The sequence below is a fragment of the Hyperolius riggenbachi genome, chromosome 6, assembly GCF_040937935.1.
Source record: "Hyperolius riggenbachi isolate aHypRig1 chromosome 6, aHypRig1.pri, whole genome shotgun sequence".
Taxonomy (NCBI): domain Eukaryota; kingdom Metazoa; phylum Chordata; class Amphibia; order Anura; family Hyperoliidae; genus Hyperolius; species Hyperolius riggenbachi.
The window spans coordinates 92,099,094-92,118,499 of NC_090651.1; the positions used below are offsets into that span (position 1 = coordinate 92,099,094).

The 19,406-nt window shown below is 42.4% G+C and overlaps 1 protein-coding gene across 7 annotated transcripts in view; it reads left to right on the forward strand.

Annotated features, from left to right (window-relative positions):
* RASAL2 (RAS protein activator like 2) overlaps positions 1-19,406 on the forward strand; it is a 476,310-nt gene that overhangs the window by 233,531 nt on the left and 223,373 nt on the right. For all 7 annotated transcript variants that reach the window (XM_068239650.1, XM_068239651.1, XM_068239656.1 and 4 more), the window contains exon 3: positions 8,237-8,369. In XM_068239650.1, the coding sequence (XP_068095751.1) occupies positions 8,237-8,369 (133 nt within the window). The remainder of the gene's footprint in view (positions 1-8,236; positions 8,370-19,406) is intronic.

Here is a 19,406-nt window from a genome sequence, read left to right on the forward strand (position 1 = left end):
GCTGACTTTCTCATTTCCTCCTTGGTCTGCCCATTGTTGCCTTCCCTGCAAGAGAATAATGTACAGGATTTATGTTGTCAGTTGCCAATGTGAGCTTATGCAATAGGAAAGCTATTATAAGCACAGGACAGCTATTATAAGCCCAGTGCAGTAATTCAGAGTGCCTAGCTAACCAAGATGTAAACCAAGATGTAACGTGACGTCTGATTGGTTGTTGTGGGCTAGCCCTAGCACGATGACGGGTTTTTGAGGATGCTTGAAATAAAAGCCCTATTCCAAAATAGTAATTGTTTATAATAGTAAATTTAAATAGTGTCCAGGCAGCTAAGATATACATGTAAAAGACTAAAATCAATTGGCAATACAGTAGAATGCAGCAGGACAGATAAACCCTTTACTAAGGAAAGCAGACAGCCCCCAAAAGAATTGCACTCAAGACTCCACCAGACCCAAAATAATGTCGGCTTATGCCTTCTTGGAAATGTAAGCAATTCCAAAAGTGCTTCACTACTGAAGGCCCATTAGAGTGATCCCACAGGAGTAATCGCCAAAGTTGTAATCTCCCTGCATGCAACATTGTCGGAGCTCCGGAAAGCGATTTGCGATAGCGAGGGGGTGCCAGGCCTTAAGTATACCTCCCAACTTTTTGAGATGAGAAAGAGGGACACTTAAGCCATGCCCCTGTCACACCCCTGATCACGCCCCCAGCACACCCCCTAGTCACTCATACCATAAAGATTTCATAAGAAAACCACACTGGTCCTTTCTATCCTGGTTCATTTTCCTTCATATTAACATTTTAAAATTAGTAATATATCAATTTAAAGGATGGGAATAAAGTTTAGAGTCAATCGAACACATTTTTTAGTAGAGATGTGTATATATATATTTACATAGAAAGAGGGACAAAGTCCTGAAAGAGGGACAAATGAGGAGGAAAGAGGGACTGTCACTCCAAAAGAGGGCCAGTTGGGAGCTATGCCTTAGGGTTGGCAAGTGCTGGAAGATTAAGACATCCTTTGAAAATAAACCCTAAGGGCCCTTTCACACCAGAGGGCTTTTTCGGCGTTTTAACGCCACGGCCGAAGTTGGCGGTTTCCTAGGTAAAAGAAAGTCCATAGACTTTCATTTTACCATTCACACTAAACGCAGCGTTTTGGAGCGTTGCGTTTCAACGCTCCCAGGCGCTTTTTCTGGGCCTACCGCAGCGTTTCTCATTACAAATGATTGTAATGTATAGGCGTTAAAACGCCTTCAAAACGCCTGCAGCCAAAACGCAGCGTTTTAGCCTTTCACCGCTGTCTGTAGTGTGAAAGAGCCCTAATGCGTCTTTTGGAGCAAAAAAAAAAAAAATATAAGACCTGGTCATATTTTCAGGGAACCTCCTTTTTTGGATCAAGAGCAGCGATTATAAAACATGCTTAGAGACTCTGATGCATTTATTGGATCTGCGCGGGATAAATATACAGTGCATCCGGAAACTGTTCACAGCGCATCACTTTTTCCACATTTCGTTATGTTGCAGCCTTATTCCAAAATGAATTAAATTCATTTTTTCCTCATAATTCTACACACAACACCCCATAATGACAACATGAAAAAAGTTTACATGAGGTTTTGGCAAATTTATTAAAAAAAATAAAAAAAAAACTGAGAAATATGATGTCACAGGCTTTGCACACACATCCTTGGCCAGTTTCGCCCATTCCTCTTTGCGACACCTCTCAAGCTCCATCTGGTTGGATGGGAAGCATCTGTGCACAGCCATTTTAAGATCTCTCCAGAGATGTTCATTTGGATTCAAGTCTGGGCTCTGGCTGGGCCACTCGAGGACCTTCACAGAGTTGTCCTGAAACCACTCCTTTGATATCTTGGCTATGTGCATAGGGTCATTTTCCTGCTGAAAGACAAACAGTCGCCCCAGTTCAAGGGCAGGTTTCCATGCAGGATGCCTCTGTACATTGCAGCAGTCATCTTTCCCTTTATCCTGACTAGTCTCTTAGTTCCTGCCACTGAAAAAGATCCCTACAGCATGATGCTGCCACCATAATGCTTCACTGTAGGGATGGTACTGGCCTAGTGATGAGCGTTGTTTTCTTCCAAGTGTGATGCCTGGAATTCACACCAAATAGTTCAATCTTTATCTCATCAGGCCAGAGAATTTTGTTTCTCATGGTCTGAGAGTCCTTCAGGTGCATTTTGGCAAACTCCTGGTGAGCTGTTATGTGCCTTTTACTGAGGAGTGGCTTCCATTTGGCCACTCTACCATACAGGCTTGATTGGTGGGTTGCTGCAAAGATGGTTGACCTTCTGGAATGTTCTCTGCACAGCAGACCTGACCATTGGGTTCTTGATCACCTCCTTGACTAAAGCCCTACTCTCCAATCACTCAGTTTAGATGGTCAGCCAGCTATAAGAAGAGTCCTCGTGATTTTGAACTTCTTCCACTCACAGATGATGGAAGCCACTGAACTCATTGGGATCTTCAAAGGACCATTTTTCTGTAACCTTTCCCATGTTTGTGCCTCAAGACAATCCTGTCTCAAATTGTCTACAGACAATTCCTTTGACTTCATGCTTGGGTTGTGCTCTGACACACCACAGGCTGCAAAAAGTTGCTGTGTATTGCTCCTGTTCCGCAATACACAGCAACTTTTTGCAGCCAGCGGTGTCCCGTCTCATTTGTACTTATTGAATATATAAAGTCAGCGCAGGTCTATAATAATACAGATTTCGTCATTTTCTGGTATACAGGATCTTCGAACAAAAAGGTAAAGAAGCAAGGCTTACCAGATTCCAACAACCCACATTATAAGGTTGTAAACGAGTTTGATAGATGGTCTGCAGAACTTTCAAATGGTGTCGTTTCACCAGCGATGTTGCACACCACAAATTCCTCCGGAATATATTAGATATCCTGAGGTCGCAGAGACTCGCCAAAGGGGAGTCCAGTAGGATAGTGACATGAAAGAGATGTACGGCACATCTAAGTGTAAACCATCTTTATTACATAACAAGTAAAACAATTTAAAAACAAGGATAAAAAACTCACATACGGGGCCTGTGCACTGGGAACCCCGAAAAAGTAGCGTGCATAATATGGTCAATAGAAGACCTCAAATAAAATGGTGCCGCCTGTCGCCTTCCCGACCGGTTTCGCAATCTTGCATCATCAGGGGAGAGTTTTTTTCCTCCCCTGATGACGCAAGACTAATATATCCCGGAGGAATTTGTGGTGTGCAACATCGCTGGTGAAACGACACCATTTGAAAGTTCTGCGGACCATCTATCAAACTCGTTTACAACCTTATAATGTGGGTTGTTGGAATCTGGTAAGCCTTGCTTCTTTACCTTTTTGTTCGAAGATCCTGTATACCAGAAAATGACGAAATCTGTATTACTATAGACCTGCGCTGACTTTATATATTCATTGCTTGTGTGGACTTTTGGACATTGTCCTTCTCGGCTGCGGTCGCCTTCTGCCTTGCCACTGACACTTGTTGTTCATTTGTACTTATTGGCTGCTTCAGATCTCTCTGCAAGTAGGTATTTGTCCTGCTTTTAGGGTCTAAAAGCACATAAAAAAATTGTACCGCTTTGAGACCCTAAAATCAGGAAAGGATCATACCGCCAAGGAGGGTTACGCTGCAGAAACATCTCAAGGATGGAAAGCAGGATATGCACCTGAGCTCAATTTTAAGCTTTGTGGCTAAGGCTGTGGATACTTATAAGTACATGTGCTTTCTCAGTTCTTTTTTTTTTACGTTTCCCAAAACCTCAAGTAAACTTTTTTCACTTTGTCATTCTGGGGGGTTGTGTGTAGAATTCTGGAGAAAAAAAATGAATTTAATTCATTCTAGAATAAGGCTGTAACATAACAAAATGTGGAAAAAGTGATGCGCTGTGAATTCTTCCCGGATGCACTGTTATTATAAAATGCAGAGCATCTACGTGAAAATTGCTTCTTTATTAGTAAAATGGTTGTCCAAACAATAAATATATAAAAACTTGCATATGGGGCTGACGTAAGTGAGTACCACAAATTAAAATCACACCAATTTTACAATCCCCACTCGCATACATTTAATCGTTTTGGCAACCATTTTACCACTGAATAAGCTGTTTGCACGTAGATTCTTTGGGTTTCGTATCTATATTTATCACCAGTATTGGGGTGAGGAGGATGGAAACATCTAGGTATTGAAGTAGGACTGGTGACCATCTGGAGTCTGCAATTCAGATCCTGAGGATTCCGCATACATCTACCTGTCTTACAACCTTATACCTTGGATTGTTACGGGTTGGTATGCCTTAATTTTACTTGATATTGGCGATAGTCGCCCACCCTTTGTGGATCAAGAGCAGGGACGTAGCTACACCGGAGCAGCCCCTGCAATGGAGGCCCAGAGCTGTGAGAGGGCCCCAAGTTCCAACTCTCCCTCCCCAAAAAAGGTGTCTATCCTTCTGATCAGGTGTTTTTGTGGCTACACTTGTAATGGATGTGAAGATTACGCTGTCCACACTTGTTTTATGACCTTTACAAAATGGTCCCCCAGGCTGTGAGGGATATCGGGGGTAGACAAGGGAAAGGGTGTGAGCATTGTGGGCCCATCAGTTTTGATGGTCGGACCCCATGATTTGTAGATACTCCCCTGATCAAGAGCATGGATTGTGTAACATGCTTAATGACTTTTATGTATTTATTTGATCTGCGCTGAAATTTACTGCATCAATTATTCCGATTTTTTTTGGGGGGGGACATCGTCTTCACTCTGTGGCGGCCACTGTTTTGTTTTTGCTTTTTATTTCAGTTGCTGGCGCTGATTTTTATCTTTACTATTTCATCAGAGGATTTTTTTGGGCTAGTGTTCATAATTCCATGTAAAGTATCTGTGAGGTAGTGACGCAAATTGCTTGTTTCCCTGCTTATTTCCTAATTCGTTCCTACTCAGCCAACTGGCTTGAGAAAGAGTGTTTGTAGCTTGTGGAGAAAATACTTTTGTAGGACGAAAAAAAAAAGTAATAAACTACAAATATTGTTCCTTTTGAAAAGTCATTGAAACTTTATATACTGCTACTTTCCATGGTGACTTTAAATGTTTAGGTTTGGCCCACTATCCAGGATGCGTTTTTAAACCCGTTATCCGGTAAAATCCACTTTTGAGCCCCATTGCCTCTCATTGTTGCTGAATGGATTACTCATCGCACGAATGATGACAAACACACAGAAGGGAACTCTTCAGAAAGCTGCCAAAAATGTGTTTCCCTGTTGCTGGCAGTGCCCAGAGCTGCCGAGAGAGGTACATTTCTCTGGCTGTGTCATTATCATGGCATGCCTTCTCCTCAGAAGCTGCAGTGATTGGCCTTATAGCGCAGCCCACTGATGTATCTCTCAGTATGTATGCTGTGCATTAACCTTACCTCAGGAAATAAAATAACCCTGAATCAAGCACCATTACATAGCAAAGATTCAGGGCTAGTATTTATAGCGGTGAAATGGCTTGTGTGGGTTGAAGTCTCCAGACGGGTGATTCTTGTGCATTTGTTCATGTTCGTGATTGTATCCTGCAGCTCGGGCTCTGTGTGAGACCGGCAGTTCTGCTATTACTAAGCCTGACAAAGTCATTTTGTGTGTGGCAGGTTCCCATGGATCAGTGCAGCTAATGCCTGTGTTTCTGCTCCCTGTATGGGCCTAATTATTAGCTACCACCGCAAACCAGCTTATATTAATGTGCCACTCTGTAGAGTTCATAAAGGAAGGCTCAGTCATTTTATATCCCCTCAGATTGCAGCCTTTCTGCTGAGTTCATTGTCATGTTTTCTAAAGCCTTACCCCCGGTGAAAATGTTTTCCTGTGTAAGCACTCACGGGCGCAGCTTGTTTGTGTCTTTATTCAAGGCCTTTGGTTAGATGATAAATCACTTTTTTTGCCCAGTCAGGAGCAGCTGTGTGGGGCGGTGCAAACTTCCAGAGCTGCAGCCTGTGATTGTCTGACAACTGTCTCTGTGCTGCTCTCTATTGCAATCTGTGCTGCTGGCTGTATCATTGAGGTTAGAGGCGCTTCACAGTTTCAATTTAGTTTGAGGTTTTTTTTAATTGGTGGTATTTGGAAGCTATATTAGCAAGTGCCAAAATAATGGTGTAAATTAACACTAAAAAAAAAAAACAAGATAACACTATTAAACCTCTATAATGAAACAGGAGGAGTTAAAAAAAATATACTGCACTGCAGAATGCAAATATCAAATAGATAAAAAACGGTGCTCCTCTCTCTCATGTATTCCTCACATTCACTCTCTAACCAGCTCCTGGCCTCTCCAACTCAAAAACATATCTTACATCCGACCTTTTCTCACTCAGGACAAAACTAAAAATCTTAGTAATATCTCATTTGGACTAGTGTAATATACTTCTTTGTGGACTACCAACTAATCGACTGGTACCACTCCAATCTGTACTGAACTCTGCTGCCCCTCTCATTCATCTCTCTGCTTGCTCTTCCTCTTTGTCAAGCTCTTCATTGGTTGCCAATTAGCAAGAGGGTCCATTTCAAACTTAAAAACCAAACCTAAGAAGCTCTCCACAATCTCTCTACCTTGTGCATCTCCTCACTAGTTTCCAGATACCAACCACAGTCTCAGATATGCACACGACCATCTTTAGTCCACCACTAGAATCCTCCAATTCACATAAACACTTCTCACGTGCTTCACCCCTACTCTGGAATGCCCTTCCACAACACATCTGTCCTTTGAAATCTTGAAATGCTCCTTCAAAACTCACTTTTTCCAGACAAGCATGTGCTCTAACTTAGGCCATTCCTTCTCTAAGCTCTGGCCAAGTTGAACTCTTACTAGATTATCTAAAAACACACTGCCTGTATGAATACTATATACTACCCCACCTCTCAGCTTCCTGGTCAGCACACTTTTAAACTGTAATATTGCCCACTTGAGCCATATGTAAACATGGACATTACCTTGCTCATCAGTTGTTCATTAAGTTATAACTGACAGCAACTGATATATTTCAATTCTGACAAAATCCTGTCAGAACTAGAAGGGATCGCTGGTAGATGAAAATGGTGAGCGTCTGAGAGGAACTGATGGCGAGTTAAAGAGAAACCGTAACCAAGAATTGAACTTCATCCCAATCAGTAGCTGATGCCCCCTTTCAGGAGGGGGGGGGGGGGGGGGGGTCTGTATGGCTAATATTGTAGAGAAACCCCTCCCACAGTGTGATGAGTTTCCTGTCTGTGAACCTCATTGCATTGTGGGAAATGGCTGTTTACAGTTTACTGTTTATACTGTTTCCAACTGCCAAAAAAGCAAGCAGCATCTCCTTTCACTTACATCACCTGCCATCAGTAAAAATGTCACTATGTGATAAATGTGAGAATGTAAATATGGGAGAGGAAAGATTTTACAATGAGCAAACACTGACTAAATCATTTATACATAATTATTGTAAAAATGAAGCACTTTTTTTATTACATAATTTTCACTGGAGTTCATTTTTAAGTATGCAATAGTCATTTGCCGGTACATCATCTATATAGTTTAAATATTTTTATTTGGTTCAGGTTCACTTGAAGCTTGTATCCTGTGTTGCTTTCTTCCAAACAATAAAAAAAATGTACTTTGTCACTTTAAGCTGGCTATTTTTTTTCTTGTTATTGCTTTTCAAATGAAGTATTTAGCTGCCATGAGAAATGCTTCTGTAGCACAGTGCTGGTGTGTTTGTGTAGTTTTTTTCTACTTTTTAGCAGACTCATTTACTAATGTAGCTAATGGATACAGCCTAATCTGATAACGCCAAGCTGTTATTGTCCAATTACAGGCAACAGTTACAGGGCTTCTGTTGAGAATCTGACACATTTACTACAGCATAATTTACACAAGTACTGGGTAGGGTCACATATTGCTGATATGGAATGCTGCAAAAAAGCACCTGCTTCTCCTTTCATCCAGAGATATTTATTATGTGCACAGACTTGTCCTGTGAGATACCATAAACTGTTGTGACATGAATTGACGTCAGTACCTGCATAAATCCACTAGAGGGGGTGAGTGTGTTACGAAAGAGGACTTAGGTGCTTCTTGTGGGTTTATAATCACACACTGGATAAAGAGATCAAGAGGGGGGGGGCTGACTTATCTGTCTTAGCTGCAAGGGGATTAGCAGCTATCGTTGCTCTACATAGTCATCTTGAGCCCTGTCCCTTGTCTTCTTGTAGATGTCCGGAGACACTGTACAGGACCAGAATCTGGAAGCCAGCACCAGCAAGAGCCGGAGTCTCCGCAGGACTGTGAGTGTCCCTTCAGAGGGGCAGTTTCCAGAATACCCCCCAGAAGGTGCCTCTAAGCTGGGTAAGTGGAAATAACTTACTAAACTTTACTGCTTTTCTTCTTCTTATGTCCTGGCAGATGCAGATTGTTGGTATTGTATTTGTATGTACAGAAGGGGTAGGATTATGAGGATCTATCATTTTTCTTTAGCTTCTGTGACTTTGACTGTGGAAAGTTAGAGATCGTGTCAGGTCTTTATTGCTGTTGTTGACCCTGGGTGAGATTATCCATCACTACCTTCCCAAGTGATCACCAAGAGGAAAGCTTTCCATCAGGAGCACAGACAGCAGTAAAAATCAGGCAGGTATTCTAGCCTTTCCTAATGCTAATTAATATGTAATGAAACGTGTTGGCTGTAATTCCTCCTTACAGATGGACCTGCAGTCACACATACAGATACACACTGGAAAGTCACTGGTTTTACTTGCCAAAAAATCTCATTTTATTGAAGAACTCTTGTGGATCACACACCCTTGATTGAATATTTGGGCAAGAGTGGCAGCATTGTCTGCAGCCTAGGTTGCCAACCAATCGTATGTGTACATTGGGTACTATAGTGGGGTCCAGGGGGGCACTTGTCAATGTCTATCCATTACATTTGTTTTTGCTGTATATCATGTTTAAACCATTCTGAATAAGTATTTGTGTTAATCGTTAATTAAAGGAATCAAGGAATTTTTTAAAAGCATTTATAAGTTCTAAAAAAAAAAAAAAAAAACAACAACCCTATATTTGTCAAGGGATATGTGACAGTAGGGGGAACTTGGCCAACACAGTCATGCATTTAAAGGAATACTCTAGGTGGGTCGGGGGAAAATGAGTTGAACTTACCCGGTGCTTGTAATGGTCCCCCGCTGACATCCTGTGCCCGCGCAGCCACTCACTGATGCTCCGGCCCCGCCTCCTGTTCATTTCTGGAATTTCAGACTTTAAATTCTGAAAACCACTACGCCTGCGTTGCCGTGTCCTCGCTCCTGCTGATGTCACCAGGAGCGTACTGTGCAGGTCCAGTATGGCCTGCGCAGTGCGCTCCTGGTGACATTAGCGGGAGCGAGAACACGGCAAAACAGGCGCAGGGGTTTTCAGAATTTAAAGTTGGAAATTCCAGAAGTGAACCGGAGGCGGGGCTGGAGCATCAGTGAGTGGCTGCGCGGGCACAGGATGTCTGCGGGGGACCATTAGAAGCCCCAGGTAAGTTCAACTCATTTTCCCCCGACCCCCCCCCCCCCCCCCCCCCCCATATACAGTATTCCTTTGAGGAGTATGTGCTGTGATGTTGGGAAACGCTGGTACAGCCTGCAGCTTCTTGTGTTAGCCTTGTTTTGTTACCCTTATGTCTGTTCACTTTTGGGGAGTTTTAGGAGGTTGCTTGGCTCTCTATTTTTGTAAGATCTGCAATCCAGCAGTTAAGCAGCTGACACTCTCAAGTCGCTGTATTCTGTGGGGGCGTGTGCCTCTGTCTCATCCTCCGCTATAGAGAGCAGCAAGGAGCGGAGCGACTTACCATAGCACCGGGTTCCATCTTCTTCCCCACTTCTGACAGCTGCCGTCTGTGCTGCTGCATCTTCCGTAGGCTCCTGATGTGTGTCACCTGACAAGCATGGGGTCACCTGACACACATTGGGAGCCTATGGGGGATGCAGCAGCACAGCTGGTGGCTATAAGAGGAGGATGGCGCCTGGTTCTCTAGTTAGTCACTATGCTTCTCTGCATAGCTGGCAAGGGGGCTCTCTCAAGCAACTGGCAAGAACCATTATCCGGTATCAGGCAGTCCCCCTCTGAGCCAGATAACAAGGTGTATATACATTTTTTTTTTAACTATTAAACACAAAGATTTTAGAAATATTGTAAAACCAGGATAGATGGTGGTAACTGATTTATAATGGTGACTTGCTATGAAGTGTTTGTGTTCTAAAAGCATTAAATTATGTTTTAGGTTGTTCTGGATGTAAGTAATTAAGATATCTATTGTGTGTTGTGATACATTTCAAGCACCGCGCTTATCACAATACTTATTAGTAAATATCTGTGAGAACCTTGTCTCCCATCGTAAAGAGGACCAGAAGATAATCATGAGAGAACACAGTAGTAATCTACCAAAACAAAAATACACTAGTTTAGGCAATCTCCTACACAAACTCTACTCCAATCAGGAGGACTCCTTCTAGGCAACAGTAACTTATGTCTTTATGAGGCTTTATTAGCAGCTGTGACATTTGAAGTCGCGCTATACTTTCTATTAAAAACCTAGTAAAATGTAATAGTGTGACTAGGAATAAGGTTTAAAACCTAGTAAAGTGCTGACGTTACACATTTATTACAGTCCGAGAAAGTACCTGTGCGGCTACGCAGTAGTGAGGATCAAGTTACTTATCATACTCCTGGAAGAACATTGATGATGGAGCAGATCAGGAGGATCATGTGACTGATTTAGAAGTCTAAACAACTGGTCAGTCATGTAATCATGCATTGCCTCTTTCTTGTTTAAAGGGAATCTGGAGTGAGAGGGATATTAGGGCTGCCATATTTATTTCCTTTTAAGCAATACCAGTTGCCTGGCTGATTTTCTGCCTCTAATACTTTTAGCCATAGACCCTGAACAAGCATGAAGCAGCTCAGATGTTTCTGACATTATTGTCAGACCTGACAAGATTAGCTGTATGCTTGTTTCTGGTGTTATTCAGACACTACTGCAGCCAAATCAGCTGCACGGCCAGGCAACTGGTATTGTTTAAAAGTAAATTAATCTGGCATCCTCCATATTCTTCTCACTTCAATTGGCCTTTAAGCCTAGACAGGAAGCGGAAGTCTGACGTGATCACATGATTTTTAGCAGCCATTCACAGACTTGGATATCTGTTACTAGATCAGATTGCTTATATGCTTTTTTGTGAATTATTGGAGGATTCATGTGCAGTTTCACTCCACAGACACTAGAGGGCACAGATGCATGAACAATATAGTTTACCTGTTTTTTGTTCAAACCTACTTCTGATGTAAACGCTCAGGCTTCCTATATCATGTCCACAGCGCTTCTTCGGTCTCGGGATGCTTTCATTTACGTCCATGATAGTGTCGGCTAATCTGCTTTCAGTTTCTTTATGGTTTGTACTGCTTCCGTTTAATACATTCCTATTTGGCACTTCCACTCAATATGAGGTGTACATAAATCCCATAGCAACAGCCACACCAAACAGTCCATAGTAGTTGTCATGCTGGGTTGAATAACATTGCTGTCCCATCTATGTACTAAACAACAATACAGTAAAATAGTAGGACTCTAAGAGCACTGCTTTACTGCCTTGAACTTCTTTTATTGCTGTGCTTCTAAAGTCACGTGATCGGTCCTATTGTGGAAATAAAACATTGCTTTTCCCAGCATCCCTTTAGTCATCTTGAAGTTCTTGAGCAGTTTATACCCCTTATCCCCTCTCCAAAAGTGAGACTCCTATTGCAGTCGATGTGATTTGACAGTTGATCAGTTTTGATACTGTCACACAATAATGTTCTCCAAAATTACTGGTAATTTGGTATTTCTAGCTGATCCATCAGGTGATTTGGGATTGAGTCATTGTCTTACATTAGTATTCTGTTTCAGTGTTAAATCTCATTAGTTCCTCAGTTTTTTGTTATTCCGAATTGTTTATCCTGCAGATTGAGAGATGCTCTTTTGTTCAGTGCTGTCTTTCACAGCAGAGGATCTCTTGCTGAGTACTCGGAATAGCTTTTAGCTTGCTGTCAGACATCCTGTAGAACAGGGATTTAACAGACCATTTCCTCTCCTCTCACAAAATGAACATGTGTTAATTACTTGTACTTTTTAAAGCGACAAAATTTGTAAGCTTGAAATGAAAGAAAACATTTCCTTTTGTAATAAAAATGATTTCCCTCACAAATGCTTCCAGCTCTCTGGAGAAGTGATTGCAGACCTTTTACAGATATTTGAGACTTTTGTATGAGACTTTTAAATGATTGATATAGTTTTCAGACAATGGCCGCTCACACGTGCAGCCTGCCGCCATAGGTATCCTTGTCCTACGGTTTCACTCCTGTGGGGGTTTCAGATCCTTGTGCCAGACGAGTGGCAGGATCTTTTAATTCGCTTTTACTATTGAACTAAAATGCGATTCCTTGTCCTGAAGAAGTGAACAATGTGACACGAAATGCATTTAATGTTTCAGGAGTTGTTGAATTTATGATTATTCCACTATCTATTAAGCAGTTTAATATTTTATTTCGAGTTTAGTTGCAAACAGATGAAAATTCGATGCTCTAAAACCTGCTTTTATGTGAATATTTTCAGATCATTTGTATAATAGATCTGTATGCATTTGTATATATCTTAATATAATCGTAGTGTATTTTTGTCAGTATTTTTGTGAGGATGCTTTTATGGTATATGTCTGATTTTTATCAGTTCATAATACATTCTCCATTACCAAAATCCAGCATTCGAGGAGAGATTCCCATATTTAGAGCACCAAAATTAGTTGAACTGAGGACAGAAGGCCTCTGCAGAGCATTACTTGTGTCCTGATGTTTCTCCATAAAGTTAACTGATATTTTGGATTTCTGGATGTTCTGATTGTTTTTGCCATGTTGTTAGTATAAGGACTTTATTTTCCATGCAAGCATTTCATTTCGCAAGCTCTTGTTCCAAGTAAAAGATGCAATGAATCAGCTAAATGTGCATTGAACTATCACTATTAGAATCGTTCACAATCAATTTAGAACACTGAGGGTTTTTTTTTTCTGCCAATCCAGTCGCATTTGTCTGATCAATCAGGCGATTCTTCACTGAAAATTAAACAGTTAGTGGGCACCATTTGTGTAATGCTAACTGTTAAGCCTGGCCATGTTTTGGGATGCCAATTTGGCTTTGTGCGGCATCTGACTGTAAACAATGGGGTACCAGCATCTCAAATCTCTGACTGTAAACAATGGGGTCGAGAGCGCTCCTTTGGTATAATACCTTCTTTACTTAAAATTTCACGCCTAAAAAGTTGCTTAGTGTTGTAAAAGCGGGACGAAGGCGTGGTTAGCGCCAAAACGCGTTATGTAAGACGGCTCCAGCGTGACCAAGCCCCACCCACCGCAACCCGCTCCACGTCGGGAGACACCGCATCTGTTGCTTTGGCCAGGCACAGGGTCGGAGAGGACAACTGGCAGGCCTGAGAAGCGTGATTGATTTTACAACACTGTAAGTGCTAGAAGGTATTACACCAAAAGAGCGCTCTTGTCTCTTCTACTGTTTACATAGGTCACTGGCACCACCCAGCACCAGGAGCAGCACCTTTAAAAGATTAAAGTCTTCCTAAAGTGTGAGGACAGTGCAGGAAAATGTTCTTTTTGTAAACAATGGGGTACCAGCATCTCAAATCTGACTGTAAACAATGGGGTACCAGCATCTCAAATCTCTGCCTGTAAACAATGGGGTACCAGCATCTCAAATCTCTGCCTGTAAATAATGGGGTACCAGCATCTCAACTCTCTGCCTGTAAACAATGGGGTACCAGCATCTCAAATCTCGGCCTGTAAACAATGGGGTACCAGCATCTCAAATCTCTGACTGTAATCAAGTTATAATATAATATATTCACATTAACACAAAGCTCACAAAATATAAAAGATAGTGTTGTAGAGGGATAGTTTTTGCATTAGATTGGCTCTTGTCCACCATTGCCTACTGAGGTCTGCATCACGTGCTGGAGCAGGAAACTGGCTTCCCCCTGCAATGCGTTCTGGGAGATCAACCCTCAAGGTAAATTCCTGGGCCTGCACATTACTGGTCACAGGCTATTGTAAAGCTTTTTGGGAAGGAAGGTTTTAAAATGACATTTATCCTTAAATGCCACTGGGATGAGATAAATCTTCCCATATCCACGGTATTCCTGCTGAAGATACTTCAGTATTATCCTGCATTACACAATGTAAAGTAGAGCCAGACAGACACGAGACTGACACTAATGAGAAGGTGGGTTTTATTCTGCTTTCCAAGCTAGAGGCTGGATAGAGCGTTGGTGCTGCTGCTACACATTATATAGGTAGATAAGAAGAAAAACAATCTCTAATTGAATTGCCGGGGCCACAATTTATAATTTGAAGTTATTAACAATGATCTTTTTATTTGAATTTTCAGCCAGCTATAAATTTCAGAAAATTAACAGAAAGCTCAAGTTGCCCTCCTTGGCGACAATTCTCTGTGTGCTCTGTTTGGAGTACAGTTGGCAAAAGACTGTCCAGAAATTCTCATCTTGCTCCAGGAGTGATCAGTTACATGAATTATTTTGTTATATATTTATGCATTTTAACAGCTGGACCAATTAGTGACTGCCAGCATTTACAGTCCTTTCTACCTTTTTTTTTTTCTTCCGAGAAGCACTGTTTCATATGCACATAACAAGAAGGTAAGCAATCTGTAATATTGTTTGCCATTAATCCTTGTAATACTTTGAGCTGCACTGAAAGCATTCAGTTTCTCTCCACAAAAGTGAAATTCCCCTTTAAAGAATACAAAGTATTTCAGATTGTTTCAAAAATGGAGCAGCAGGAAGGTTAGCACATTCTGTTGTCAGCTATAAATTCCCCCCAGAGACTGATAATGCATTTTAGCAGGCTTGTGATCCCATCAGCACCTCACATGCTGCCTGTCGCGTGTTGACATTGCTTTCTGCATTCTGGGGAGATTTTCAGTTTTCACAAGTTTGTAAAGTAAAATTTTCCTAACAGATAGGTGTTGTGTGTCCCTGCTTCACCTTACATACGCACAGGATTCCACAGGGCCAACAACTATGCCTAGCAGTGTAATACAGGAAGGGGGAATGCAGCAACCTCTTCATGCCATACCTGCATTCTCTCTATGTATGCGAAGTGCTGTGAGGCCTGAGACACTGTGCGCGCTTTTCACACACTCAGTGTGTCCCAGGGCTGAATCCTTTCCATACCTCTCAACTTTTTTAATTAAGAAAGAGGGACACTTTAAGATATGCCCCTGCCACACCTCTAGGCACGCCCCTGCCACACCTCTAGGCACGCCCCTGCCACACCTCTAGGCACGCCCCTGCCACACCTCTAGGCACACCCCTGCCACACCTCTAGGCACGCCCCTGCCACACCTCTAGGCACGCCCCTGCCACACCTCTAGGCACGCCCCTGCCACACCTCTAGGCACGCCCCTGCCACACACCACCACAAAGAATTCCTAAGCAAAAGATGTAGTTTTATCATTCAAACCATGCTGGTCCTATCTATCATCATTAGTGTTACTCCATGATAACATTTAAGCGGAAAAAAAACCATTAGTTTTAAAGAATGAGAATAAAGTTTATAGTTTATAGTCAATTTAAAAATGTAAGGATCAAAATACGTATATTAACACATATCTGTACATCAGTCCTGAGAGAGAGTCAAATTAAGGAGAAAGAGGGACAGAGGTACTGGGTTCCCAAAGAGAACTGTTGGGAACTTTGCCTTTCATGCAACTATTAAGTGTCAGAATGCAAGTGTATATTTTTCCGCTTGACCTTTTGCAGTATAAAGTTGTAGCTAAAGCGGTCTTAGGGCTTTTTCACATTGCAGGTTGCGATGGTATTGCATTGCTACGGAAAGTCCCACTGCATGTTAGATGTGCGGGTCAACTATACAGCAAAGCATACGTTGCGATGCAATGATGTTGTCCATTGGGCTGCAACAGACTTAAAGAGAATCTGTATTGTTAAAATCGCACAAAAGTAAACATACCAGTGCGTTAGGGGACATCTCCTATTACCCTCTGTCACAATTTCGCCGCTCCTCGCCGCATTAAAAGTGGTTAAAAACAGTTTTAAAAAGTTTGTTTATAAACAAACAAAATGGCCACCAAAACAGGAAGTAGGTTGATGTACAGTATGTCCACACATAGAAAATACATTCATACACAAGCAGGCTGTATACAGCCTTCCTTTTGAATCTCAAGAGATCATTTGTGTGTTTCTTTCCCCTGCAGTTCTCATGCACTGAAGTTTCAGGCTGCTTGTTTCTTCCTGCAAACAGCTTTGCCCTTGTCTGTAATTCTTCAGTATGTGAAAGCCCAGCCAGCTCAGAGGACGATTTATCCAGCTTGTAAAAGATAAGAGAAGAGAGAAGCTGCCCTAATCTAAACAATACACAGGCAGTGTGCATAGAGGGGCCTGGAAGGGGGAGTTCATAGCAAAACCACAACACTGAAGAACTTGGCAGCCTTCCAGACACAGGCTGACAAGAGAGAGATAAGTTGATTTATTACAGAGATGGTGATAGTAGAACGTGCTGCAGTAAGCCAGAACACATTAGAATAGCATTTTGAACTTGTAGGATGATAAAAAACAGGATGCAATTTTTGTTACGGAGTCTCTTTAATGTGAAAACACCCTTAGGGGTCTTTCTTTCCACTGAAAATAGTGAGCGGCATCGCAAATGTGCTATGAAGCTGATTGACTTTTTTCAACATAAGCACATTTTTTACCGACCATTCGCAGCAGGCTTCTAAAAACCTTATAGGGCCGGATCACAATTCCACAGGAAATGCTGCTTGCAGCACTTTTGCGATTGAAGCGCATCAGTGAAAAAACATTTACATGTTCTCATGGTGCCCTAGCGATCAGTTAAATGCAGCGATCCAAAAATGCGGCCTGTGGAAAAGGGCCATTAGGGTTTTTTTTAGCCGTCAACCCTGTACAGGACTAGGGGAGGTACTCTTACAACTTCTTCTTGTACTGCGATTTTATGGTGGGTGGAACCATGCCTGTTCCCTTAGACACACATCTCCTTGAACTAAATTGCCCTAATTTATTGTCCTAAATGCCCATGTAGAGCAAGACATGTAGCTTCCATAGACATCTTGTAGCCTGAACTTTTTCATGCCTTCAGTTCATCTTCAGAGAAACTTCCAACTTCCATTTTCTGATCCTGCAGTGATTTAGATGATTTAGTCTTGACTCTGGCTGCTCACACATTAGATATCATTTTATTCTTGTATGCTGAGTCAATAGCAGCACTAATGTAAACAGTCTCTGCACCTTTTTAACGCAAGCTTACCACAAAAAAAGGCAATAGAAACTGGTATTATGAAAAAAAAAATACATTGCCTAGTTGAGCTGCACAAAAAAGTGCATGTGTGCATATTGCTGTCGGTTGCTGAAATTGGCCGAAATAAAATGAATGTAGCGCCAGAGCTTTCCTATTTCCCATTGTGGCCATATGTCACTAAGGGTCAAAAAGGAGGTCTGAGAGGCATAAGGGGTGGAGCCAAGGATGACTTTATAAGATGTCAATATTTGCATACTACTTCAGCAGCTAATATAATGGGAATAACTGCTTGGTTCAGAATACAGATGTCCTACGTGTGTATTGCTCATGTGGCGGCCAGTGTAGTATCCCACTAGCTTACACCCTCTTCCCACAGTTGTTTTTATTACTGGAAGTTCAGAACATCAGCCACTGCTGTTGGTTTGGCAGCTGTTAATGCATCCATATGATGGTATTATTGTAGCTGTTATTACATGTGCCACAAGCCTCACCCTTCTCTGTTCTAAATACCAGAGGAATGTACACTGATACCTGTGGATTATTTTTCTTTCATTTTACTCTAGCCTCCACATTCCACACAAGACTCACATTGCTGTATAGGAGCCAGCGAGGAGCACCTCACAGCAATAACAATGGATGATGGAAGAGCTCAGGCTTATGCAAATGTCATAGTATACCAACCAATACAATTGCAGGGCACTTCAGGCTGCTATAGTGGTAGACGCTCACAGATACTGTGTATAGAAAGGTTGGCGAGGTTTTGGCACCAGAGCTTGCTGTTGGCACCATGGCCTGTTTCTAGCAAGTACCATACTCATTCTCTGAAAGATAAACATTAACTGTTCTGTTTAAGTAGAATAGTAAATACCGTGTATTTTTTGTCCCCCTTTGTACAGAATTTCCAACTTTCTTACACATATTCAAGTGGATTGTGATACAGCAATTTTTGGTGAGAAAGAAGGGGTGGTGGGGAAGTGCAATATGCTCTTGGGTGGCTAAATGTGCTACCCGCATATGCCCATGTGAACCTGCCCTTACTATGTCAGATCTGATAAGGTAAGGACACTGTAGAGAGCTTTTTCCAGGCTTGGCCACCTCTGTCCCTTGAGATGTTCACAAATCTAAAACTACAGTCAACTGACCAATCAATGTATCATGCCAGACTGAGCAGTAATCGCTTGCATGTAATGTCTACTGACACATGCCAAGAATATACTTACATTAAACGACAACTGAAGTGAGAGGGATATGAACAATGCCATATGTATTTCCTTTAAACAATCCCAGTTGCCTGGCAGCCCAGCTGATTAATTTGGCTGCAGTAGTGGCTGAGTCACACCAGAAAGAGCATGCAGCTAATCTAGTCTGAAACACCTGATCTGCTGCAGGCTTGTACAGGGTCTATGGTTAAAAGTATTAAAGGCAGATTATCAACAGTCAAGCCAGGCAACTGGTATTGCCTAAAAGGAAATAAATATGGCAGCCTCTATATCAGTCTCACCTCGGGTTCACTTTAATTGATAATCCAGCCATACTACTGAATGGCAACCTGAAGTCAGGCTAATATCCCTTAAAGCAGTGTTTCCCAACCGCTGTTCCGCGGCACACTAGTGTGCCGCGGGATGTTGCCTGGTGTGCCGTGCGGGGATCCCCAACCTGTGGTCCGCGGGACGCAGGACTGTCCTCTTCCTCCCCCCTCCCGCCTGTCCCCGCGGCCGCCGCTTTTATTACCTTAGCAGCGGCCGCTCTCCCCTCTCCAGCACATGTATTTATTCAAGCAGCGTATCTCCCGCCTGCTCTGTGTGTGATGCACAGGAAACAGGGCTCGGTTACCATAGTAACGGCGATACATATCGCCGTTACAGGAAGCCGCTGCTCTGCTTCCTGCCACATCACACAGAGCAGCCGGGAGATACGCTGCTAGAATAAATACACGCGCCGGAGAGGGGAGAGCGGCCGCTGTTAAGGTAATAACAGCGGCGGGGACGGGCCGGGGCACCACCTACCCATACT